This window comes from Notolabrus celidotus, chromosome 18 (assembly GCF_009762535.1).
Source record: "Notolabrus celidotus isolate fNotCel1 chromosome 18, fNotCel1.pri, whole genome shotgun sequence".
In the NCBI taxonomy this organism is placed as follows: Eukaryota; Metazoa; Chordata; class Actinopteri; order Labriformes; family Labridae; genus Notolabrus; species Notolabrus celidotus.
The window spans coordinates 24,906,695-24,933,778 of record NC_048289.1 but is presented as its reverse complement, the minus strand read 5'-3'; the positions used below and the strand labels follow the sequence as shown (position 1 = coordinate 24,933,778).

The 27,084-nt window shown below is 39.5% G+C and overlaps 1 protein-coding gene across 1 annotated transcript in view; it reads left to right on the top strand.

Moving 5' to 3' along the window:
* The window catches only part of ttyh2 (tweety family member 2), a 99,245-nt gene that overhangs the window by 15,686 nt on the left and 56,475 nt on the right, over positions 1 to 27,084 (top strand). The window contains exon 2 of the mRNA XM_034707192.1: positions 12,212 to 12,384. Within this exon, the coding sequence (XP_034563083.1) occupies positions 12,212 to 12,384 (173 nt within the window). The remainder of the gene's footprint in view (positions 1 to 12,211; positions 12,385 to 27,084) is intronic.

Here is a 27,084-nt window from a genome sequence, read left to right as displayed (position 1 = left end):
CAGGAAATGACAGCACTGCATGCCTTCTGCTGTGTTACCATCATGTGGGATTAGGACTAGTTGGTTTCTGTGTGACTTTTATTTGACGATGAAGAACATGATAAAAATCTTCAGCAGGTTACATCAAACATAAATACCTTCTAGGGCTGCTTCATTTGGGACAAGTGGATTCAAGCAGCCACATTCCCCTCCAGCTGAAACAATGAATGTCTGCTCCTTCAGGGATGCTGGAGGTTGGAGGAGGGGTGGTGGTGGTGGTGGTGGTGGTGGTGGATTCCCTTTGTTGTTGGGGGGTGTAGCATCATGATCACGACCCCTGGCTTCCCTCAGGGAATGGTTTGGTGTGGGGTTCACAGAAGGTGTCAAGAATAAAGGAAGATAATACGCTTCAATGCACTCCTTAATGACTGATATTGGTTTTTGAGACTGATACTGATATTTTGACTGATTACCGATTGTGCAGCCGATGCCATGTTTTTCAACTTCAGCTGGAACAAAAAATACATTTTCTTCATGCATTATTATTATTATTATTATTATTATTATTATTATTATTATTATTATTTTTATTTTTTTTAAGATACATTTTTGGCATTTTGCCTTTATTTGATAGGACAGCTGAAGAGAGACAGGAAATGTGGGGAGTAGAGAGCAGGGGAAGACATGCAGGAAATGGTTGACCGGCCGGGAATCGAACCGGCAACCCCTGCCGAGAGGACTATAGCCTCTGTATGTGGGGCGCTTAGACCGCTAGGCCACCAGTGCCCCCTTCATGGGTTATTTAAGTTTATTTAAGAATTTTAAACATTATTATTATCAAAGATTGTAACAAAATTCCATTGTGTACCATTCACTAAGCTACGCATGCTCTGCTACATTAGCTGTAGATGATGTTGAGAGTAAACTATGGACAAACCACATCAATGCTTTATACGTTTATTTTTTCCTCCATCATATGTGTTTTAAAAAGCTGACATTGGCATATATCAGATTAATATATATGGCTGATATATATCCTTGATAATAATTATAATAATCATAATAATAATAAATAAAAATAATAATAATAATAATAATAAATTAAATGCTTGAATTAAAGTTATAATGAAGAAATACATTTGAAAACATGTATTCATGAGAAAGTCTTGAAAATGTGTCTTCAACAGTCTCAGTACTATATCCACTGATACCGGCCTGACAGTATCGGCCTGTGGATGAATATCGGTCAGGCTCATGAAGGATACACTAACCATCAAAAGTAAGCCAAACTTTTCTGTTTCTAAAAACCCAGAGGAGACAATCTGGCTCAGTCTCTACACCTCACAACACTCCTGAGACCGTCAGTTAGTAACGGTAAACTGTTGAGGGCGACCAGGCAGTGCAGATTTGAAGACTCCTTTAGCAACAACACCCCTTCTTCCTCCCTTTCCCTCCTCCTCTCATCCATAACCCATGGGTGTCTTTACTGGGACTTAATGGCGTCACAGCTGTGAACACGGGCAGGCCCAGCCGAGCGCACTCTGCCGGAAACAGTCCTGGTCCCTGGGGCGTTAACCTGAGTGTCATGGGGGACGGGCAGCAGCAGGGGGGAGACAGTGAGTCGGACTGCTCCATTGATCTATGGGCAGTGGGGGGGGGAATTTTTCATAGCGATGTCATTTCTCAAGGCGCCTTTTATTGAACCTTTCATGGTCGTAAAAATACAGTGATAATTCACACAGAAAAACTAAGGAGGAAATGTCAAAGGAGTAAGATGTAGCTGCTCAATGATACCCTTTGTAAAAGTTTGTTTTTGCTCTTTTTGGGTGTAATCCATCAATTTTCCCTCGTGACTGTTTGCTCACTCATCCTGAAAAATGTGCTTTTGTTTACTTCACTACTTATTTGTAAAGAATGGAAAAAACTGACAATGTATATTAACATTAAGCTTTTGAACAGCTTTGGACTGTTTTTAAAATCATTATTTTTTGTGTGGACATAGCTAAAGCAATACAAACATGTACAAAAACAATTTACCAAAAATGACCTTGAAAATTTAGGAAAATGGAGATGATGTACGTACACTATGCTTTTAATCTAAGCATGCAAACAGTTAATCTTTCAGAATTGACCCTGCATTGATTCCATTTAGTGCCATTTAGCAAATCCAATGAAACCCAAACCAAATAGTCGTATGGGGCGTTCACACCAAACGTGAATAAATTACATGTACATAAGAGTCTGGATGTCATCCTTGACAGCGCACTATCATTCCAATCTCACATCAATAATGTCACTCGGTCTGCATATTTCCATTTACGTAACATCAACCGCCTCCGCCTGTCCCTCACACCCAACAGCACTGCCATACTTGTTCACACCCTGGTAACTTCATGCATTGATTATTGTAATTCCCTCCGCTTTGGTCTCCCTCTCAAATCCATCCATAAACTCCAACTGGTCCAGAACTCTGCTGCTCGTATTATAACCCGAACTCCGTCCATTAATCACATATCTCCCGTCCTTCAGCAGCTTCACTGGTTACCAGTCAAAACTCACATTGATTTCAAGATCCTGCTCCTCACCTTTAAGGCCCTTCATAACCTTGCTCCTCCATACCTCTCTGAACTTCTGCACATCAACACACCCAGCTCTCAGGTCTTCGTCTTCCATTCACCTCACTACACCACCCGCTTAAGCACCATGGGGTCCAGAGTCTTCAGCCGGTCTGCCCCCTGCCTCTGGAACTCCCTCCCACCAGACATCCGTATTAATTATTATTAATTGCACTGTATCATGCCTTTTTGATTTGATCAGCTTAATTTTGTTTTTTGGACTCTGCCCTGTACGGTGACCTTGGGTGCTGAGAAAGGGCACCTTTTAAATAAGATGCATCATTATTATTATTATTATTACATGTAAAGTCAATGCAAAGATGCAAATAGATGCAAGTTCTGGTCTTGTGGTGCAAATGATGCTAATTGGGCGGCACAAATGTGTCATTGGTGCGAATAATTTGAGAGAGTTGAAGTAGTGGGTAAGAAGTTGGTGACAATAACAAAGTTATCTAGTGTGATTGCCAGAAGTAGAAGAACAAGGATTGAGTGACTGAAATGTACAAATTTAAGTTATTTTAGACTAAGGGGGGATATTATTATAAAACAGTAATGTGTAAAACATGTAGAACAGAAACAAACTCATTTTAATCACTTATCTCACGTAATGCGTCAATTTCACATAATTTTAATGTAATAACAGATCACATTTCTTATCACCTTGTCCAGTGTGTATTGATAAATCTGTAAAAAAAAGGGAGAGAAGTAAAACACTGTCACTTCTGATGTCAGAGTGAAAGCAGAGAGTCTCCTGCTGCTCACTGCCAGGCTCAGACTGAGAAGGTGAAGTTTCTGTCTTCATGTCTTCTTCCTCCTCTATCGGTCCTGACACACGTTTAACCCCTATCATGTTGGAGGAATGTCACTGTCCGTTCCAGCCACACACACACTCAAGCAAATTGCACTTCAGTGCACACTCTGCGCCTGGAGACCTTCTCCACCTCCGCACAGCTGTCTGCCACCTGCTGTGGAGCAGCCATGCTTGTGGAAGACATTTCGTATCGCTTAGTTTGCATTTAGCACATCTCCAAGCCTGTGGAATTCCACTGATACATTCCTCCGTCCTGCTCTGCAGATGTGCTGTAACAGATGGAAGTGCTCTATTTCTTTATGTATTAATTATGGTCACTAGCTGTGTGTTAAAAATTGATTTTTAATGAGTGCTCAGCATAAGGCTCAAACCATGTACCACTTAGACTGTCGGGAGTTTGCATCCTTCATCTCCTCTTTTGTATCTTTCCACTCCACTCCAGTGAAGTAGCTTTCATAACGGTCCAGAGCTCATTATGAGGTGTATATTCAGGTCAGAGTTACTGCCTTAAGCTTGCCACTGCCTCATGCATAGACATTGAACAAGCAATGAAGTTGGATGTTTTCCCAAAGCACAAGCAATCGATTTGGCGACTTAGTTGATTGACAATGATAACTCTAATCAACTCATTAATTAAGTATTACCATGCTCAATCTACTGTTAGACCTCATCGGATTTGGATTGTAGACTCAAACATGGAGGTAGTCTCAGTGATATAACCCATTGGTTTCTGAAGGGGTGTTTTGAAATACTGCCTCAACCCCAAACTGCAGTCAACCGAGAAACAGGAAAAGAGGTGGAGCACCTTGTCGCTGCTTGCCTCAGTCAAATAGGCCACACCCAACATTATGCAAAACTATGCATATCCCCTCATACAGTATGTACAAATAACTAAACAAGCTTGTCAGACCAAAACCTTCTTTGATGCAGGCTTTAAATATGCTCAGTCTTGCTGTACAGATGAACATTTTTACATTGGTGTAAATGGTTACCTTAGCGTTTGGAGTCAGCCTGAAGTGGACACTTAAAATTTGATTAATTTCTCGACCCTGGAGGTTGCCAATCATTTTTGTATTAGCATTTCAAGACATCAGTCCTACATTTCCCTGCTGTAATAAACCACAAAACACAACAGTGTTAGCTGCAGGTGAAACATGGCTTAAGAACAGAATATACAATTTCCAATCAGTCTTATTTTAGTCAAGCAGCCGGTTTTATTTTGATGAAATACCATTAATGTGATGACATAACGTGTACAAATAACAATATTATCGATTCACTACTTGTACAAGACGGATGACAGCTCTGGTAATGGGCATACCTTTCTGTTTTCTCCATCAAACTCTCAGAAGTGGCTGCTTTGAAGGTTGCTGTAAGATTTTCTATGACTGATGTGTCTTCTTGGGCTCGCCATCTACGAAATTACACTATGTGACACCAGATTTTGTGCCCACTTGACAGGTTATCAATGCAGCTGATTGTCTGCATTGATAACCATTATCTTAAAATCCAAATAACAACTTGCTCTAAGTTGTTGGTTAACTTATCCTACTTCAATCAGGAGAGACACCGTTTGAAGATTAAATGTTATTTATTACAACTTAATGAATAATGAAACTTGACAGAAATCTTTGGCGTAAGGACTCTATGGGGATAATTTTGTGAGCGTAGGATGTGTGAATTTGGCAGCAGAAGAAATCCCCCTAGAGTCCAGACACTGGTGGTGGTGGTCGATGAATTCTTGGAATTGAAGACTTGCAGAGACCAAGTGGAGATGGGGAGGTGGAGGGGTGCGCACCACCAATGCAAGAAGGAACTAGCTGGAGAGAGAGACACATTTAAAAAGACAATTGATAGGCTGACAATAAGGGCGTGCCACTGAGCTATTGAATGACAGCCGCCGCTGATTAACCAATGACAGCTCTGGAGCATGCAGCTGGGAGCGGGTGAGATATTGAACGAGGGAGAGAAGAGTTAAGCAACTGCTGTGATTGCTTTTATAGTCTTCCTGTCTGAACTTTCGCTAGAGCTACATTTTTGAGTCACTTTGTTATGAACTCTCGCCTTGTCTCTCCTTTCTTCATCCCCCTGGCACTGTGGTCGTGAGTGACGGCTGGCCTCAGTCAGTAGGGTATACAGATGAGTAGAACCGTCTACTGTTGTAAACAAACATTGGCATTCAAAAGTCTATTATATTCAGGTCAATAAGGTATTTAGTTGTCTGATTGTGCATTTACATCTGCACATCTGCATGCTGCTATTAATATCCTCCTAGATGTTGTCTCTCAACTCCATGTCAGACTGTAAGCATTGCACAGTATAGGAACTCATGGCTGGAAGTCCTTTGTCTATTACACCTGGCCACACAGGAAGCCCCAAGAAGTTGGCCTTATACTCCAAGACGCTAGGTCAGATAATATCCAATGTCTTAAATGGAGTATGATACAATTTTATGGCATCTGTACATTCAAGTTGCCTCTTTCTTACTCCTGGTACTTGTGCAATTTTGGATTCTTTAAGTTCAAACAGAGGCCACATATTTGGGAGAAACACATGGCTCCTCTGAAAAAATCCCCCTCCTGTGTTGACTTTGCCGACTGAACTTCCCTTGAATTAAGTCGATTAGTCATCCTTTCGTGTGGGGCTCATTGGCCGTATGTCTCGTCATGCAGTTGTGTGTTCATAGTCCTACATTAAACAGAGAGGTTCTTAGATTTGCTCTCTATTTTGGGAAAGTTGTGGCTTCATGCAGCGTTACAGCCTCGGGGCTAAGACATCTACAATGCACTTGTAACAGGAGAAAACTGGGCCAAGCCTTGAGTAATGAGGCTTTTTGAGGTAGCCACATGGATGAGGTAGCTGTGTCTTTGTCTTCCTGTGAATCCGCTCCCTGCTGTCTTGCTGTTTTCGTTACCTACAATATTCTCTGTCACCCTCTCTTTCTACTTCTATTTTTTCCCCTCCTCTAACTCTCTCCACATCTCAGGGATTTTCTTTCCGCTCAGCTAGATCTTCCTTCCTCTCTTTGCCGTGTCATCGCCTCCAGCTTTCCCCACCCCCAGTCTTTAGGGACAATTGAAAGGAAACAAAACAGAGAAGACAGTAGAAAAGGGCCTCTTGAGTTAGTGAGAAGAAGGGTGTAACATATAGGGTCTACTTCTGTCAGGAAGCTACTTCGACCTCATTTAAGCAGCAAATAAGTGGTCAGAGCTGTCAATTTGATTTTTACCAAAGAGGAAATGTGTGCACATTGTGGTCAGGGGAAGATAAATGGTGTTTTGAAATGCAATGGAAGGTTAGAGTACTTGGGCGAGTGATGGGGCTGTAGTGTGTCTTTGTGCATGTACTATCTCTGTGTGCAACCTCACACTGAATGGAGTGTACATTATTCAGGAGCCATTATTTTTGCACACTACAACCAAGAAGAAACAACAGAAGTGGAGACATGGGAAGAAAGCAACCTTGGATAAATGTTTACCCAAAAAGAATATTTTTTTTTTTGTTTCTTATAGAGCTACAGCTTTGAATAATATGATATATTTTTTATTCTGAAGTAAAGATGTTCCAACTCTACTCTTTCCTGTCTTTGTACAAATCCAGATACCCTGAGTACCCCTCTGTTAGTAGTGCCATAAAAAATAAAACATTCATCATTATTTCATAGCTGTAGCCTTTCCTACCAACCCTGTATGGATGTGATATGATTCCCATCATTGTTTTATGACCTGGGCAAACACTAAAGGAATCCTGGTTCAAAAAAAGTGGAGCACCTAAAGACACAAGCTAGGCTGACGTTAGCTACAGCTGGTAGCCTCTTCTGAGGGTTCAGAGTGTCTGAGGAACCATGACTTTAAACTGTAAACTGGATCTCTTTGTGTGTGTTTAATTTACTTTTTACTATGTTAACTTTGACTTTGAAAAAATGTACCCTTTAAATGACAAAAACCTGCTGATGCTAGTAGTTTTAGCTAACGTGACATTCTAATTGCCGCTCTGCAGCAGTAGTTTGGAGTTGCAGCCATGTCATTAACACTGTTATGTAGAGTGCTGTTTTGCAGAGAAGGATACAAGTCATTTTTTTGTGTAGCTGATTAATCAAATAAAACTCTCTGGTGTTCTTATAGACACCCCACTATGTGTTTTAGGCTGTATCGGTTTAGCAAAGTTCGCATTAAGTCGTCTAAAAGACAAACGTCGTCAGCCCAGATTTATTAGTCTGTTGAACAAGCTACGTAGGGCTGTAGTTCAAGTTAAGGGCTGTTGCCATAATGATATAATGCTTTACTAGTTGGCTGAAACAAGCACAAATTTCAGATGGCATTTAGTACTGTGTTGCGGTTTGGCAGTATTTTGTCCTAGATAATGGATATAAAGTCTGTTAGGATATGTCTTGTTGGCTAAGTTGCGCAGGTTTAGTGTGTATCAAGTATATTTTCTGTAACAATGTGGTGTTGACCAACTTTTGAGAAAACTGTCTTCACCAGCTGGTTTTATCGTCCTTTATTTAGTTAAGCTAAGGGTAGCTAAGTTAGCAAACAATCTGTTTATTTGGCTTTGCCTATTTTGGTTAAACAAATTTGTTCTATCAAAACTATCAGCTAAAAAAGTCTAACAGCTCATGATGGGTTGGGTTAGGGTTAGGGTTAGGTTAGGGTTAGAGTTGGGTTAGGGTAAGGGTTAGGTGGGGTTAGGGTTAGGTGGGGTTAGGGTTAGAGTTACGTTAGGGTTAGAGTTGGGTTAGGGTTAGGGTTAGGATTAGGGTAAGGGTAAGGGTTAGGTGGCGTTAGGGATACGGTAAGAGTTAGGGTTAGGTTTAGGATAGAACAAATTTGTTCTATCAAAACTATAAGCTAAAAAAGTCTAACAGCTCATGTTGGGTTAGGGTTAGGGTTGGGTTAGGGTTAGGTTTAGGGTTAAGGTTGGGTTAGGGTTAGGGTTAGGTTTAGGGTAAGAGTGGTGTTAGGGTTAGGGTTAAGGTTGGGTTAGGGTTAGAGTTGGGTTAGGGTATGAGTTGGGTTAGGGTTAGGTTTAGGGTTAAGGTTGGGTTAGAGTTTGGATAGGGTTAAGGTTGGGTTAGGGTAAGGGTTAGGTTGAGTTTGGGTTAGAGTTAGGGTTAGGGTTAGGGTTAGTGTTAGGGTAAACTTAAAGTTTGAATTGCTCAAGAATACCAAAGAATGTTGTTTCAACATTTTTACTTTTCAATCCATAGAAAGAGGACTCATTTTGATGGCTGCTTTTCTGCTTTCGAATCTTAAAAACTGCTTGAACTGTAGATATCACGTCTATGTAAGTGAACCATTACAAAACATCCCCGAAAACCCAGTTATACAAAAAAAAATTATACTAAGTGAATCACTTCTTTGGCTCATGTGAGCCAACACATGGTCCGCCAACTGTTTACCATTTTCCTGTCTGGTCCTTTCCCTCTCACCACACTCCCTCCTTTCACTACATTGCCTGGTTGCAGAGAATCACAAGACAGAGGCACAGCAATTGAAGCAGGCCTGTCACATGCTGCTCAACTCAAATAGTCTGGTGGAACTCTCCCTTTCACTCGTCTTCTTCTCCTTTTGCAAGGGCACCAACTAACCTGCACATTACCATGATGATAAAAGCAGCTGGGTGGTCCTGTGTTTGTGCATCAGTGGGCCCCCCCCCCCCTCTTTTCTGTGTCTGTCCAACAATCAAAGGCTGTCTCCTTATACCCATCCCCCCATCATGTTTGTGTTATCCACCTGCGCCCCACATCTCCATCTCATTAACTGTGTCACCTCAATTACACCCAGTTTACGCCAACACTTATCACTCCACCAGCCGTCATTCAGCTTCTTTCTCTTTGTCTCACCTTGGTGCACACTGCCATCCATCTGTCTGAGCGCACCCATTATCACATTCACTATCCCGTCTCTTAAGCTGAGGTGCTACATTTCCACTAATTTCCACACCTTTTTAATGGGGCACTAGAGAGGAGGAGGAAGTCCAGGGATCAATGGCTGGAGATTGGCCCGTCCTTCGTTTGACACCTCTCCTGCATTTTCTTTATTTTTGTCAGCAGATGTGTTGCCTTCACCATGAAAGGCATGTAGCCGTGAAATGGGACAAGATGAGGCAGTGCACCCAAACAGATGGAGCAAAGGAGAGGAGCGAGGAAAGAAAGATTGATTTACCGGGGGAAGATTGCAAATGATAAAATGAAGACTTAGGTGTAGAAAGTGCAAAAAAAGTAGACCCAAATATTACTGACATTTATATATATCTTGGTATTTATTTTTAGCTATTTCATTAGCAAAGTTGACAGCAAAAGGACCGTGTCAGATGATACAAACAGCTGTTTTCAGGCTTCTCGAGGATTTTTCAATTTGAGATTTACTCGCCTCTTTTATGGCACTCGTTGACATAATCCTGCAGATTCTTCCATTTCTGAATTTTAATCCCAATACTTGACTTGTGGGACACATCACTTCACAGCATGAGAGCAGATGGCTCAGCACCAAGAAGATTTCAAACAAACTAAAAAGGAAGCGTAAGTGGGGGGAAAAAAAACACAGGGAGCGAGCTTGAATAAACCCATCTGCTCACAGATGGATGCAGAATTCATTTGAGACTGTCAGGACAGTCTTGTTGCTATTTTTGTCACAGCACTCCATTCCTCACAGAAGGTGGGATGGGGGCTAAAGGAGAAGAAAGAGGGGGGAGATGCAGAGATGCACGAGGAGGTGTCCACTCTCCAGCAGGAGACAGTGGATTCAGCTGCTTTTGTTTGTGGGGCTCATCACAACATATTTATTTTGTTTTATCGGTCTTATTTCTTTATCATCACAGTAATTGTTGAGGTTTTTCCTTGACTTTCCTCCCATAATATTGTCTCTAAAGCAACATTAGCAGCTTTTAACAGCTGTTTACTTGGCAAACTTTTACTGTAAAATGTGACAGAAAAAGGTGGGTACAACTGCAGTCATGGTCAAATTAATCTTTACAATTTCAGAACAGAACACTTGAAAAAATGTATTGGTCATTTGTCAACAGTGCTTCATGCTAAGATTAAGAAACCTAGCATTGTTGTATGACTTAAAAAAACATGTTAAAATGTTTGGTCGGCCATTTACTGTCTTCCCCTACTCTCTACTCCCCACATTTCCTGTCTCTCTTCAGCTGTCCTGTCAATTAAGGCGAAAAAGCCCCAAAGTGTAACTTAAAATTTAAAAAAAGATTCGGTTTTGGCTTTGAAACATGTTTTAGCCACTAAAGAGGAGAAAAAAAAAACGAACAAAGCTAACATGTTAGCGAAACAGTTATGTATACAAATCTAAGAGAGCCAGAGAAGCGTTAGCACACATTTTTGATAGTTTTTGTCGCTATATGTCAAAACCTATACTACTTTTTCCTCTGACTTTTTTTGCAAGCTAGCTTAGTTATTAGCATTGTTCGTATTTTGGTTCGGAGCAGTATACAATTGCTTCCTTTAAGCTAAGTTTGTTTGGTTTAAACAGTTTAATTGTGCTTAAAATGTCACGTGTTGGCTAACAAAAAGATTATCTAGAAGCGGTAAAAAGCCAGAAACAGTTTTCCAAGTTTTTGTTCCACAAGGTTACTAAATGTAGTGATAGGTTAGATATTAGCACACATTATCTCAATTTCTGTAACTTTCACTCTGTTATTTCTATGTTCAAATGAATGCCACTTCAGCCTCTTTTTTGCTATGATGTCAAAGGAAACTACTTTTCTCTTGCTAGCTTAGTTTTTGTTAGCTAGCTTGTAGCCTGTTTGCCTATTGGTTAAGCGCTAAGCTAAATTTAAGAAAAGGTCTGTATGGGGAAACCAGTTTTCTTGAGACTGAAATGTCATGAGTTAGCATTACTGACATGAATAGTATCTAGAGCAGGTTTAAAAAGTACAACAACCTCACTAGGGTATTGTAGATATACATATTTGATATAAAATGTGGGTTCTTGTTTTAACCTTTACCTTCTTGTTTATTTTATGTTTGAGATAAATACCAATTTAACCTCTGTTTTGGTCCAACCCAATGCCTGAGGAAACTGTTTTTGCTAGCTACGTTGTTAATTAGCTAGCTTAGTTGTTAGCTTGTTTTTCTTTTGGTTTAGGGCAGCTAAATTGCTTCTTTATAGCAAAGTTTGTCTGGTAGAATCAATTTTCTTGTGTTTAAAATATAGTGTTAGCATTGCTAACAGAAAAAGCATCTAGAATTGTGAAAACGCCAAATAAAAGCATTTAAAAGCGTTGCTTAATGTAGAAATTGATTTAAGTCATATGCACACAGGTATGATTTAAATATCTGTTTCCTGTTTAAATCTTTACATATGTTTGTCAGTGTTTCAAAGTTACCAGACATATTTATCCGATCAAATGCTGAAGTAAAATTTTGACTTGTATTTCAGTTATAGTATTATATAATACAATTATTTTATTATTTCAGTAATTTTCAAAATGTTATGGTGCTTTATTATTGCTCTCCTCTACACTGTACAAAAGCTTTTCTTTGACTTCCATCTGCACTTAAATACTCATCACACATTAATGCATTGCTAATGATAGTCTAATATGCTTGAGGAGACTCTTTGTAGGGGCCTGTTTTGTTATGAGTCATTTTACCGGTGGCTAAGTGAACCAACAGATGCTTTTCCCAAAAGTATAGTCACATAAAACTTTCTGGAAAGCATTAGTCATTGGTGACCCTTTATCCAGGTCAAATTGGTTGTTCTTTGCTCAAGGCCAAACACGATGAAGCTTTTTGTTTCTGACTGCATCATGTCATTTCCTCCACTTCACTCCTCTGTCTCTGCAGTCTCTCATATTCCTGGGCTGTGTGGCGGCTGCGGGACTCGGCCTTAACCTGCTGTGTCTGGCCATCTACCTAAGCTGTCTGTGCTGCTGCCGCAAGGATGAAGAGGAGGAGAGTAAGAGACCTAACTCCTGCTGTGTCACCTGGTCGGCTGTCGCTGCTGGACTCATCACATGGTAAGAAAAACAAGACGTGGACCAGATGACTAAGTCGGCTTGACTCAGCTTGACTTTATTGTTATTCATCTACATGCATCGTATACAGCTGCAGAAAATGTTGTGACTCCAAGCTGCTAAGGCAAGGTGCTGTGTGCAAACCCAATGTCATACAGTGTGTTAATGTAAACAAAGAGGATGCACAAATATGAGCGACACAAATATAAATAGGAAGAACCGAAATGTAATGAACCAGCATAAATATAAATATAAATAGAATAACATGGCATGAGTATAAATAGAGCGGTGCAATAAATATGTGCCATAAATATGTATTGAAAAAGTTCCTGTGATTACAAATCTGTAAAGGGACCAAAAAGTGTCTCTGCAGATGTGAAAATGTCCGTCAAGAAGGCACAGCGGTGATAATGGTCCACTATAAAGTGCAGGTGCATGTCATTGTACATTCTGTGTGTGTCTGTGAGGAAGGGGATGATGGCGGTGGAGGTGGAGGGCAGCAGGGTGTTTAAGAGTCTCACAGCTCTGGGGGAAAAAGCTGTTGCAGAGCCTTGTTGTGCCGGTCCGAATGCTGCAAAACCTCTTGCTTGATTGGAAGGCAGGAAACAGTCCTGGAAGATGTCCTGGACGGAGTGGGGGAGAGACCCCTGTGATCCTCTCTGCTGTCCTCACTATGCATTAAACAGTCTTGCAATCAGCTGCTTTGCAATTCCCAAATCCACAAGGTGCTGATTTCAGTGCGCACACACTCTCTGTTCTAGTCTGCCACGCTGTGTGCTTTCTCATTTTCTTGATTGGTCATTGAGTATTCCTAACAGAGCGCTTTGAATGGCACAATGTTTACACTGCTGTTTCTGCACTTTTGTATTCTCCCCTGAGATTGATAGCTTGTAAGTCCATACTTTGTTGTCTCTGTTTATCTGCCCATATTGCATGTCTGTCTACATCCCCCCTCTCTCTCATTCTTATTCTCAGCGTGTTCAGGGTCTTTTTTTATTCTGGTCTACATGCCTGTCAGTCTGACTCACTTTGGAAAATACCTGTTTCTATTTGCAGCTGTGTGCATGTTTGTGCAGTTGTGGTATCATACTTTATTTCCTTCCCTTTGATGAGATCAGTCTTTAATCTGTCCACGCTAAGACTCTTGTACCCTTGAGACATTTATGATGAAATCTCTCTAATAACTCAAACCCTTTCTTGTGCAAAACAGCAAAAAGAATGATATTTGAAAGCAGATTTTTTCTCCAACATCCATTAATTAAGGTACTTCTAAAAGCCTGATCTCATCTGGTATTTACTTGCATCCCGGCTGATCTCATCTGGTATTTACTTGCATCCCGGCTGATTTGATGATAATTATTAATAAAATTAATTTTATTTGTAAAGAACTCTTTAAAAACAAAGTTTGCACAGAGCTTTCCATAAAACAACAGCACAAAAACACTGAAAAACTACAGATATTATGGTTGATATGAGGGGTTTGCTGCTGTATAACTGACAAGCATCAACAGTCAGATATAGACTGTCAGACTGATGACAGAACAGCAGGTGCTGGCTCAAGTCTTACATTGAATCAGGGTAAAAGTTACTAAAATAAGCTTCTTTATGAAAGTGTGGTTTTTGAAATCATTCAAATAATGAAATTGGTTTTAGTAGCGTAATTTCCTCTGACAGGCTGCTTCATTGTGAAAGTGCTCTGATAGACATGACACATCACCTGCTGTCTTTAGCATCAGGGCCAGATTCTCTGGATTGGTAATTAGGTATGGGCATTTCAAGCCAAAGTACTATTCAATAATCACTGGCATCTATTTAGCGAGTATTCGTAACCAACCGTTAACCAGCACCAGGGCTGAGGTCACGCTAGTAGCGGGCACTGGCAGCTTCTTTCTTGACCTTCACAGCAGCGTGCCGTCGATATTGATGTTTACAGCCATGATTAGTCTCTGCAATTAGCTCCGTTTCTGAATCTCACACCACTACACACGTATTTCCAGCGACCGTTGCTAACGTTTTCTTCTTCTTTTGCTATTTAATGAAGTTAGCATTCTTCTTCTTCTGTTACTTAATGTGGTTAGCAAACAGCTTCAAGATGCTTTATAGCCATCATCTGGTGGGAATACTGTATCACAACCAGGCACTGGTGAAAATGGTGAAAAGTTCTACTTTTAAAATGTGATGATATTTGTTTAACTCTGAGATTTTAAATAAGTGAACGAATATTTGAGCATTCGAAAATCAGGTCCCATCCCTAATGGAAATCTGATTATCCTCCTACCTAAGTGGCCAACCTAAGATCCTTCACAGTGATTGGCTATTTGCCTTGAAAGAGGCGGGACTTATTACAACTTAAATCTTATTTGGGCTTTATTGCAGCAAACTGCAACTAGCTTTCTTTCCATGTCTACGTAGCACATGTTGTTTATGAATTAGGATTTTGGACAAACATCCTCTTTAAAGTCCTTCAAGAGTGGGGCGCTGGTGGCCTAGCGGTCTAAGCACCCCACGTACAGAGGCTACAGTCCTTGTCGCAGGGGTCGATGGTTCGATTCCCGGCAGGTCAACCATTTCCTGCATGTCTTCCCCCGCTCTCTACTCGCCATATTTCCTGTCTCTCTTCAGCTTTCCTATAAAATAAAGGCAAAAGGCCAAAAGAAAAAAAGTCCTTCAAGACTGAGGCTTAGAAGATGAAATGTAGACACTCTGTTGTGTTTATTTTTAAAGTTAAAAGATATACACTTCATAAAAGGTTAAAAGTGCAGCAGAAGCATCAGAGGCCAGACGTCTGTGCTTCAAGAGCGATTAGAAAAATCTTATAACCACACGCTAAAACAGGAGTGACACTGTCTCTATTTTATGTTCTTGATGCTGCATTTGGAGCTGAAGTTGCAGGCATGCACAGAGTAGCAGTGCTCTAAACCAAATGAAATGAATAAACAAGTGGGAAGCCTTAAGTACTGGTAAAAGTGCCTCCAGGAGTCTTTGAGTCCACATGGCAGTCCAGGTTGTCTGGGATGCGTAGCTGTGGTTGACAGATACGGACCACCAGAGCTTCATCACGTTCAAATAATGCAGGGAAGTGAGGACGCCAGACGAGTGTACATTAAATGGATCTACTTGTTTGTTTTCCTCACAAATCAGTTGACGCATGTTAACATCAGGTGTAAACAAAGCCTACCTGAGCTGGAGAATTTTTCCCATTATTCACAAACCCTGAAGAAACACTGCTGTTAAATAAAATAAGTTGATTCTGACTCTACAGCTACATCTCTGTTAGAGGAGCCCTCCTGCTGTGGGCGTATTATTGATATTCTGCTGACAAAATGTGCTTGTGTTTTGCATCAGTGCCAATGACAGCCAACTGGCAGACAAACCTCTTCACCTTGATGCTTTGGATCTCTTGGTGGCATATGCAATGACTGAGTCTGCCAAATATAAAAAGACCCATATGTTATACACATATGAGACAGAGCTATATATATGTTGTTTACAGGCTTACAAATATATAGAGAGCAAGAAAATAAGACAGAAAAACCTGGTGAGTTCTTGGAAATGCTTTAATTTCTAATGCGGAGTGTTTGTTTGATTAGAGAATGAAGGCCACTGAACCCTAACACACACTCTTTAAGTCTTGATAGGATTATGATGTGGATATTACAAAGGTCTTGAACTAAGTGCAGCTCAGAAATGAAAATGGATTTTTGAAACCCAGTACTTGCAGCACTTGTAAATAACATTTCCCCCTCTGGCTAAGTGCTTAATTCCTGAACCTGCAGACTATAAAGCTTACCAAGCGTAGCATTCTTGTTTTGGAAAAAAGCAGCCCACGTCATGCAAAGCGTGTCACAGGTTCCTAATGGTGGGTAGAACTTCAAGTTTCATTTGCTCCATTAAAACAGATCTCATGTCACCATCACAAGACAGAGAACTTTATAACTCATGTGAAATCTTCAGGCCTAATTGTAATGTCTCCTGCATGAGGAAATGAAATTTGTTGAATTAAAGGAGAAATGTTTCATGATTTTTGAGATGATATCTGACCCTGTGGTTCCCCTCAGATTTTACAGCGGAGGAGCGGTGCAGTAGATGTGATTTGTTTTGGCTGCAGGCTGCTGGATCTCATTGTATCTGTGCTGAACTTTAAACTATTCTGATGTAGAATTATATTTAGCTGGGATAAAGATAAATGGTCTCATAGCTGTAACTGGTGCACCCAGAGGGTTTCATTCACTTTACATTCTGCTGCAGTATCAAACATACACATCATCCTTAAATGCTTCCTACAAACATTAACAAACCAAATCCCTTTAGCTATAGCGGCAAAAATCCTCTTACAGTCTGTTATAATGTTACCTAAACACATGGACTGATGCAGCTTCAGCACTTACGTCACATATTAGAGCCCATTAGGTCAGTCAATGAGATGTGCTCTCTTCAGAAAGTAGCTAATTGAGTTTGTAGCCAGAGGAGTAGATACTTCTGCAAACCATGTGACAAGTCATGTTTAGGAACCAGCGAGCTGTATGAGATTAAGCTTCAACCCTTATCTGATATCTATCTTGATCCAGAGGTGGGTCACTGTTAATTAGAAGCACACAGCCGAGTCATGGTTTTGTAAAATATCCTGAGAGCTCAGCAATAAATGCTAAAAACCTTTGTGTGAGGAGGAGCCTCTTGGTTTTAATGACTGATGTGCTGCATACCTGCAATCTCTACAGTGGCCAGAGGGGGGCGACACCACAGAAATCTGTTTGTGTGAAAACAGATGGACGTTATTCTGAGTTATTATTCTCGTTAATTCTTTTTTTAAAAAGAATGTATTGGTTCAATTGCTACCTTTAAATCTGAAACAGCAGGATGTTAATTTTGTACATAACGGTCCAGGTGTGTTGGCCCCCGTCAGCATTGCCCCGTGTCACATATAGTGTTGGATGATGGATGGCTGGATGGATGGATGGATGGATGGATAGATAGATAGATAGATAGATAGATAGATAGATAGATAGATAGATAGATAGATAGATAGATAGATAGATAGATAGATAGATAGATAGATAGATAGATAGATAGATAATTTGTTGAATTAATGGATGGATAAATGGATGGATGGATAAATTGAAAGATGGATGGATGGATGGATGGATTGTTTGAGAAATGGATGGATGGAAAGGTGAAAGGATTATTGGAAGGATGGAAAGAAGGATGGATGGATGGATGGATGGAAGGATTGTTTGAAGGATGGATGGATGGATGGATGGATGGATGGATGGATGGATGGATGGATGGATGGATGGATGGATGGATGGACGGACGGATGGATGGATGGATGGAAGGATTGTTTGAAGGATGGATGGATGGATGGATGGATGGATGGATGGATGGATGGATGGATGGATAAATGGATAAATGGATAATGGATAAAGGATGGATAAATGGATATTGGATGTATAAATGGACTCACCACCTCCTACTTTAAGACAATTACTCCCAAATGTCTATGTCTTGTCATTATTTGTTGGTGAGTACAGTCATTAAGGTGCATAATTGCCACTTACTGATTGGAGTGTTATAAAAACACCCAATTACTGAGAAAGTAGTACATTACAGGACATAACTACTTCAAAATAAAGATGCAGCAAAAACTTTTTGCCACAACCTTTTATCAGACATAAAGCCTGCGGCCAAATGAAAATGGCCCCCTACCACTTTCAAGTCCCAAACAACCAGTTCAGAGCCAAGGCTTTGGGTGTGGCTACATTTGATTGACAAGTAGCCAAAATGGTCATCTGTCAATGATGAATGAATCACAGTGACTCAAGCAAACCCCCTATTTTATAGTAAAAACATAGAGCATTTCAAAATGCCAGATTTAGGTTTTAAATTTGAGTCTACTAACCAGTGGGTGATGTAATGGTGGGAACGATTCCATACAGTCTACGGATCTGCATCAGCTTTAAATAAATCCCACCAAGGATTTACAACTCAATTTCTTGATTAGTCATTTTTGTGCCACTGCCCACATCTAATTAACCAAATCTTTTGAAGTGTGAATGAAAAAAAGAAAATAAATGCAAAAGGATGATTCATCCAGCTGAATTTGTAAAAGAAAACATCTAAAATATTCAACAAAACTGAAAACTGAGATGAAATTAGGATTCTGGTGGCTAAGAGCATGATGACAAACGTCAAATTGCTGGCACAAAACGCCAGTCATGAAACACTTAGCTTGATGTCGCACAAGTTTATTTGGGGATTTCTGTCTGTAGCAGGCTCCAAATGGCTTTTTGCTCCACACTAAGACAACCATTCATCATTACATCAAAATGAATCATTAATGTGCATTTTTTTTGAGCATTCCTACATTCATTAAAGATTTACGTGGCAAGATCAAAATTAGAAGTGTAGAAATTGCTTAGCTGAGGACGAAAGGAAAGCACAGTTGTGTAATAGCTTACAGTCAAGTTACAGACAATGCATTGATGCGTCCTCCTCGTCAGGTTGAATGAATGAAGTCCAATCTTCGTGCATTGACATCAATAAGGGTTTCTTTTACATCAACATACAATAAACGCTCAGCCGATCAATCCACACTTGCATCTACTACGAACTTGTAGAATAGAGGCTTAAAGCTATTGTAGACGAGACGGTGACACAGATGACAAAGACAGCGAAGACGGCGAAGACAACGGCGACAACGGTCAAAAACCGTTGCAGCTCACCGGCCACTGATTGGGTCTTCTTCCCTATATGCATTCTACACCTGGCTTGACACACCTGCCTCCTAGTGTGCACACAAGTGCATGAAACAAGTAAACAGTCCTCACATAATATTGACACACACACGTATGGCTCTAACAAGCACCAACAGTTGCAATGCATGCAAGCTCGACTCTTTAATTTTGAATTAACTGAAACTATCGTATTAATCACTGAAGTTCTGGTATTTTTGTATTTACATAACTTAAAGTGAAAGAAAGTTTAAGTCCAAGTTCCAGTTTATTGACAGTGTCAGAGTTGGACTCCTGCTTAACAAGATTATTTCCATCTGGCTCTTTTTCTCTCTTATAAGTAGCAGCTCAGACTTCGAGTTGTTAACTCTGTCATGAAGGAAACTGTAAAAATAACATCACTACTATAAAAATTCTCACGTGCTTATGTCTCAAAATCCTGCGCTCCATATATTTATAGATGGAAATCCCATTAGAGTGACGCGTTGTGGTCTCTAGTAAATTTAAAGAGCTTACGTGGTCCGATTTGATAAGTTGTCAGACATAATATCAGGGGATGAGTGAAGTAGGAGGAAACACCCTGCGGGAAATCAGCTCTCCTTCATTTGATTCCCATCTTTGATTATGGCAGTCTACAGGATACACAGGAGTGATCTCCCGCTGGATTCATGCGTTGAACCTGGGAAAAGGAAAACTGGCTTCATTTTAATCTCATTAGTCCAGATCTTTCCCCTCGTTTGGCCCTTATTTTCCTCCCTCTTTCCTTTTTTTACTCCTTCACTATCTACACTTTGTCCCTTTCATCCTCCCCTCCTCTGTCTGTCTGCTATAAATCTCTCCATCCTCAGTTTTAATGATGTTTGACAGAAGCTGGAGCTGAAACGCTGTGATGTCCGTCCTAATTAACACTGGTCAAAGCAGAGCAGATGTCACTCAGCTGTGTTTGGAGCTCTGCCTTCAGTAAAGCACATTAACATGTAATTATACTGTAATTATCCAGGACCATAACAGATAAACTGCTCCTGCTGAGGACATCAGAACGGCAGCAACGATACAAATGTTTGGCTTTTAGAGAACCAGTTTGAGACTGACTTTGTTAAAGGCAGAACACCAATCAAAATCCAATCTGGCCTAATTTTCCAGACTTTAATTGTTTAAAGCTTTTCCAAAGCAAATTTTATGAGGTTAAGAACTGATATATTTTTAAATTCACTTTGAATAAATGCAATTCATTCGAGGTGGTAAGAGTTGTTCAAATCAGAGCAAGAGAAAATAATATATTTCATCTGGAGTCACAAGGCTACTTTAAATCAAATAAAAGACACAAACTCATAAGAAAAGGCATCCAGTTTAGAGACACGAGACAAAGTTATTAACAAGGGAGGAAGTAGACCCAAGAAATGCTATGAAAACATTACAAATATCACAGTTTACTATTTAGAACAAAGTCTAAAACATTCAAATGCCAGTTGGGTCACTTCTTCATAGTGTGTAAAATTCATAACATCCTACATTTTGACAGTCAGTCATTTGGTTCAACTAAGAATTGAGGGGAGGCCAATTAATCTAACTAATCCTAAAAGGGAAACGAAATCTAGTGTGGTGGGAAAAATACAGACATGATAGTATGTTGTTCTTGCTTTGATCAGAAGCTAGAAACATTCACACATACCAAACCTTCTGTGATTTGCATGTTATCTGTTCCCATGGCTGAGGAGCAGACCATAAGGTGAGAAGTCAGGAAGGTGACCAGGAAGCAAGAGGTGATAAGAAACTCTCTTGTTTGTCTTACAGTTTTTTGAAGATGCTTAATGATGTGTTGATATTATTCTCTGAAGAGGATAAGTAACGTGTTGTATCTTCACTCTGGGTCAGTTGAGCAGACCTTGTCTCGGTTGTTAGATCACTCTGCCATCTGACCGCTTTGCAAAGCTTACTGAAGGCCGGAATAAAGCTCACAAAGACAAACCGTTGTTGTTTGAGTCTATCATTTCCAGATTTCCACCACACTAGCATGTTTTTTCAAACACAAAATCCCACAAACAATCTATTTGAATGAGTTAACCAAACCCAAAATAAACTGATTTACACAGGCTAGCAAGTAAGAGAGCAAGTGTGTATGTGAATTAGTAAGGAATAAGGTAAGTAAGTAGGAAGAAAGAAAGTAAGCTAGTACTCAAGTAAGTTGGTAGTTAAGTGAGTGAGTAAGCAAATAAGTAGAATCGGTTGGCGATGCTTCATTTTTGAAGTATTTTTAAAGCACTCTGTTACAAAGTTACAAAACATTGAAATGAACAAGTACATAGGTTATTAATAACTTAGTAAGTGAGTAGGTAAGTAAGCAAAACAAGTAAGTATGCGAATGAGTAAGTAAGTAAGTAAGCAAGAAAGAAAGAAAGTAAGCAATTATAAAGAAAGTATGTAAGGTAGTAAGTAAGCAAGCAAACAGGTTAGCAAGTAAGCAAGCAGGCAGGGTAGTAAGTAAGCACAACTGACAAACAAGCAAGTCGGTGCACAAGCAATTGGCAAAGTTATTAAGCAAGTAAGTTTGTAAGTAAGTAAGCAGGCAGACTAGTACATAGGCAAGTAAGCAAGCAAACTAGCAAGTAAGCAAGCAAGTAAGTGCAAAGTAAATAAGTTAAGTTTGATGTTAGCAACTAAGGAAGTAAGCAAGCAAGCAGGATAAGGGAAAACAAGCAAGTAAATAAGTAAGCAGCTAAGCAAGTAAGTAAGTACAACATGCTATAGGTATTTAGTGAGTAAGTAAGCAAGCAAGCAAATAAGAAAGTCATTGAGCAAGCAAGTGGCAAAGTAATTAAGCAAGTAAGGAAGTTAATAAGTAAGCAGGCAGGCGAGTACATAGGCAAGTAAGCAAGCAAACTAGCAAGTAAGAAAGCAAGTAAGTTAGTATGTTAGCAAGTAAGTAAGTAAAACATTATTTCTGTAGCAGGTTTCAATCAGTGCTGAATGAAAACAAATAATCTTCACACAAGTCATTAGAAATTGGCAAAACAAAAACAAATTTCAGCAAAAGAAGGATCGAGAATTAAAAGTAGGCCAAGTGCCTGAAGTCAGTGGAAGTAAATGCTATCTCACACCACCCTGGCACATTACTCACAGCAGATTTCAGTGTTTGTTTACAGGCACAGGATTAATCTCCACAAAGAATCCTCATGTTTTTCTAATTATCTCAGAGGTGAGAGTAGAGATACCTGGGTGTGCGCTCATTAGAGTTTATTAGATTAGAACACTGCTTTTATAAATGGTTCCTTATAAGTTATGCTGCTTACCAGTGCGTCTAAATAATTTATAATGTATGTTGCTGAGCAGAAAGCAGAATTAAGGACAGAAGAAAGGGAGATAAGCTGTTTACATGGAATCAGTTTACAGAAGCACACCAGACCCTTTTAATAAAGTGTCTACAGTCTCAGCAAAAAAACACATTCAGAAGTGTTTAAAGGGTCAACTATTTTTAGAATCTGACCATTAATAAGCTGTTTTTGCACCTTAGATCTTAAATGTGGAAGATTTCTTGCTCTAAAAATGTAGTCATCCATAAAATGTTGAAAAATCGTGTTTCATTCTATAGCCCTAATGCATATTAACTTTCCTTTTTTTGGATGGCCCTTGCTAAAGGCAGAGTGCACACAACATTCATGTGTCTATATTTGTCACCTGAAGTAGAGTTACTGCTGCCGTTTTGGGGCAAAGACTCAAATATTCAAACATCTCTAAGTCTATTCAGGGGCCAGGGGCGTTTTTTCTGCTGCAGGCTCAAACTTTTTGTCCCTTTTTCTGAATTTCCCTCAATGTCTTTTTATCCACTTTGTCATTTATCAACGTGACAGTTTGGACCTCTGCTTGGGACATGCCTACTCTAATCTATGATATCCTTTCTCTTTGAATTAGACCATGGATAATTGAAGGAGCAGCATTAAGGGAAGTGGAAGGACTGAGAGAATTCCTCCTCTTTGCTGAAGACTCTCTGTGCTCCCAGTTCTCCCATATTAATTAGATTCTACACTTTAAGATATTTGCATACTTCAAAGAAATGCTTATTTCTCCCGGCTACTTTTACCAAATCTATTTGATAGTTCTGCACAAATAGTGGAGCTGTTTTCAACACAGAGATGAAAAAAGGCAGCTTGGTGTAGTATGTTAGTGTTTGATTTAGGTGATGTTTTGGTGGAGAGCAGAAAAATATAACAATTGAACAGCGAGGCAAATCTACTTATTTGTTATATTTTCGATGTCTTGCCTTGCTTTTTTTCTCTCTGTGCTTTTGTATTTCTCACTAGTGTTGTGTATCTCCCTGTGTGTTTATATAAAGTATACACTGTGTCTGTATCACTTGTCAAAATGTCTCTTTGTACACATACTTTTTGAGTCTTCCTCCTACCTTATACTTTATACATCTTCTCTAATACATCCCTTCCATCCCTTTTTTATGCATCTCCTTGAATTTTGCATGACCTCCTGCAGAGTTGGTGGTTTACCTGCAGGGTGTTAATTAATTAAACTTCATCTACGTTGGAAAAATGTGTGCAATAGCACTTGTTTTCATGCACCCCCTGCATTAAGCATCGCTCTGCCTCTCATCTCTGGTGGTTCCAGGTGAATGCTGCCGGGAGCTCATCAGTACACCGTTGTTTCATTTGCCCTCTCCTCTTCTTAACCCCTATCCAGAGCATCAGGGAGGAGTCTACAAGGTTAAAGATATTCTACGAAGTATTAATTAGGCTGGTTCCTGCTTACCTTCCCTTTGGTGCTGACCTGACTTGCCCTGGCCTCCATCTGGAGCACATTTAAAGATGGGAAAGTGGTGGCTTATAGCAGGGCTTCAGTCACGTGGGGTTTGGCCCACGTGGAAAGATTATAGGTTAGGCATCACTATTGGAATAACAAATGCATAGCCTACACATGAATCAGAGTAGACATGAATGCACTGAGAGCTCATTCAAACTAGCAAGTGATCAGAGAAGCTAACTTAATGGACGGATAGTTGAATATAGCAAAAAAATAGAAGCTAAATATTTGAAAAAGTTAGCTTGAAGTTATGGCTGAACAGCTGGTAATAGAAAATGGTGACAAAGCTAAAAGTAATTTATAAATGATTGAAACAGTCTTATTTTTAATGGATACATGTTTGACTTGCTAGCTAGCTAAAACAGGCTAATGAAGAAAGCTAAAAGTAATGGTTAACGTTTGAAATGTTTAAATGGATAAATGGCAACAAAAATGTTGATGTAATAGAAGTATGGCAATTGGATAAGTGGTTGAATACCACAGTTAGCTAAAGGTAATTTAAAGGTACAAATGTTGTTAGAGCTAACGGAAGCTAAAAGAAGGTGCAAACTCATGGTTTAGGTTAGCTTTAAGTATGGATAGATTGCATAAAGATCTAAATGGTGAACATTATAAAAGAGATAGCTTAGACCAACAGAAAGGCCTAAATGTTGTAAAAGCTAGTGAAGGCTAAAGTAAGCTAACACTCAACTAGTTAAAGCAGTTAGCTTAAAGTAATGGATACCTTTAAACAAGCCAAGTAATAGATGCATTGTGACAGAGCTGAAATTGAGGAATCAGTTTATCTCAGTTAGCTAAAAGTTTCATATACCCATATGGTGATCAAGCTAATGTGAGCTTAAATAAGCTAGAGGTTAATTGGTTTAAACGGTTAGCTCAACTTATTGATAAATTACAATACATCTTTAAGTAACTGACAGATGGTGATAGAGCCTAGTTACTTGACAGGTTGCTGAATGCCACAGCTAGCTAAAAGTAATAAAAGGCCCAAATGGTGATTAAGCTAATGGAAGCTCAAAGTAGCTAATGATTAAAAGGATGGTTGTCTAAAAGCAATGAATGGTTGAAATACTTAGCTAAAGGAAACCAATGGATGCTTTAAACACTTAAGGGCTGGATCGATATAAAACGTGCTAAAACATAAATTGTTAGCTTAAAGCAATAGGCTTGCCGTTAAAACAGCTAAAGTGATGGATGTTTGAAGAAGTCTATCTTAAGCAGTTAATATTGAAAACCGGAAGACACTTTATTAATGAGTTATAGTTTATTGTATTTTTGAAGAGGCACCTAATAGAATAAGGATATGAAATAATGTCCTTTACAAAATCAATGTTTATAGCCATATCTAACAGTGCTAGTTTAGCAGTGATATAGCCAGTCAGGCACAGTTCCTGTCTCATTAACATTAGCTGAAAAAAAGTGTGTCTAACTGAAAGGTTGTGGTTGATACCAGAGTCACATTTTAATATAAGGCAGTATGGTAACCCATTCAAATTGACTGCATCTAGATACAGAGACAGTTGGTTGGTTAAAAATATGTGCAGATAAACAAGGTTTCATCCGTGTCTGAATTACTGCACAGTCAGCAGACTAGTTGAACAATGCAAGATTTTGGAGGACCGTACATCGTCAGTTTTACAATACATTTGTCACCCATGTTAAGCTGAGTCAACACCAGAGAGCATTAAATGATTCATGGAAGATAGGAATTACTGCAGAGCCGTGAATCGGATTGAACTAGACGCGGTGTTCATAATAAACTGGTGACTCAGAGTGTAAATAGTCTCCCCCAGGATATACTGAATGTCTGCAGAGATGCTAAGCCAATTCATACCCGTATAGATCTCCACCTTCTTTCATTTTGTTATCAATAAAATGCCACTGTATTGTTGGATGGTCTTGCAAACATTGTACTTTTTCTAGCATTTTTGGGATTGTTTTGGGGGGTTATATAGGGACAGGCTTTCCATGATGGATAAGATATTTCTTATGAGAGTAGAAATTTGCTCTGAGGGTAGAGAATTGGAAATGTATTCAGGTTTGGCAGCCTCTACTTGAAAACAAGGCAAGAAACTCTGGCATTTTATTTCAGCTATATATATTTATATGTTTAGAAGTTAGTGTGACCCTCCGCTCTCTCTGTGCCCAGAGTCTGAGCACCTCCACATTTTGTCGTGAGGCGTTAAGTGTCTGCATTTGATCTACTCACAGGGTTTCTAAGAAGCTGCTTCAAACCTCCTCAGTTGAATATCTCAGCACTTCAGGAGGAAAAGAAGCCCGGAAAGGCTACTTAAGAGTGTGAATTTATGTGGCTGATTATTTTTCTCTCGTGCTGATGCTCCAGCTGAACAAATGAAATCCTTGGATGAGTGATTCTGCAAAACACATTTCCAATTATGCGTTCAAAACTCTGGTTCAGAGAGTGTTGTTTACATAATTGAGCACAGAATCCCAACAGTGTCTTGCAGCTTCAGTGCTTTATAGATACAGTATATTTGTTGTGTCTGCTATAAGAAACCATTCGCTGTTGAGGTGCAGGAATATGTCCGTTATGTGCAGGTCTGCTGAACATGGATTGAAGATTTGGACACTTGTTGCGCTTAAAACTCTACAAAAATGAACGAATGTGGCCCACGCTTTGAGTTGGTGTTTGAATTCAGAGCACAAACATTTTGTGGTAGTAGAATAAATTCTGAATGAAGCTCCAATTTGATCTTTTCCACATCCTCAATTTAATGTGAAGGCCAATCTTTCCAATTTATGGTCACTCATTCAGCTGTGGATGACTGTGTTTATCTTGACAAATATTTATTCAATCCTCAAAAAAACCCATCTGGTCTCTAGTTTGGGACGTTTCCAGAGTGCCTCATTACCTTTGTATTTCATCCTGCTAATCAAAAAGTCAAGTTTGACAAACACAAATTGATGTTACTGCATTGTGAAAATCCATAAATACCCTGTAAAGATGTAAAAGACTTGAAATATTCACAACATGTTGCCACAATCAATGTAAGTAGTATATCTCCAATTATCTCAGGATGGCAGAGTGTTTCTGAAGGGAGAGAAAATCTTAATTCTAAAGTTTATGGTGCATATTTTCCCCAAAACAAGGGTTATAATAATGGCTTCACAGCTGACAAACTCAGTGATGGAAAAGGACATCACCTCT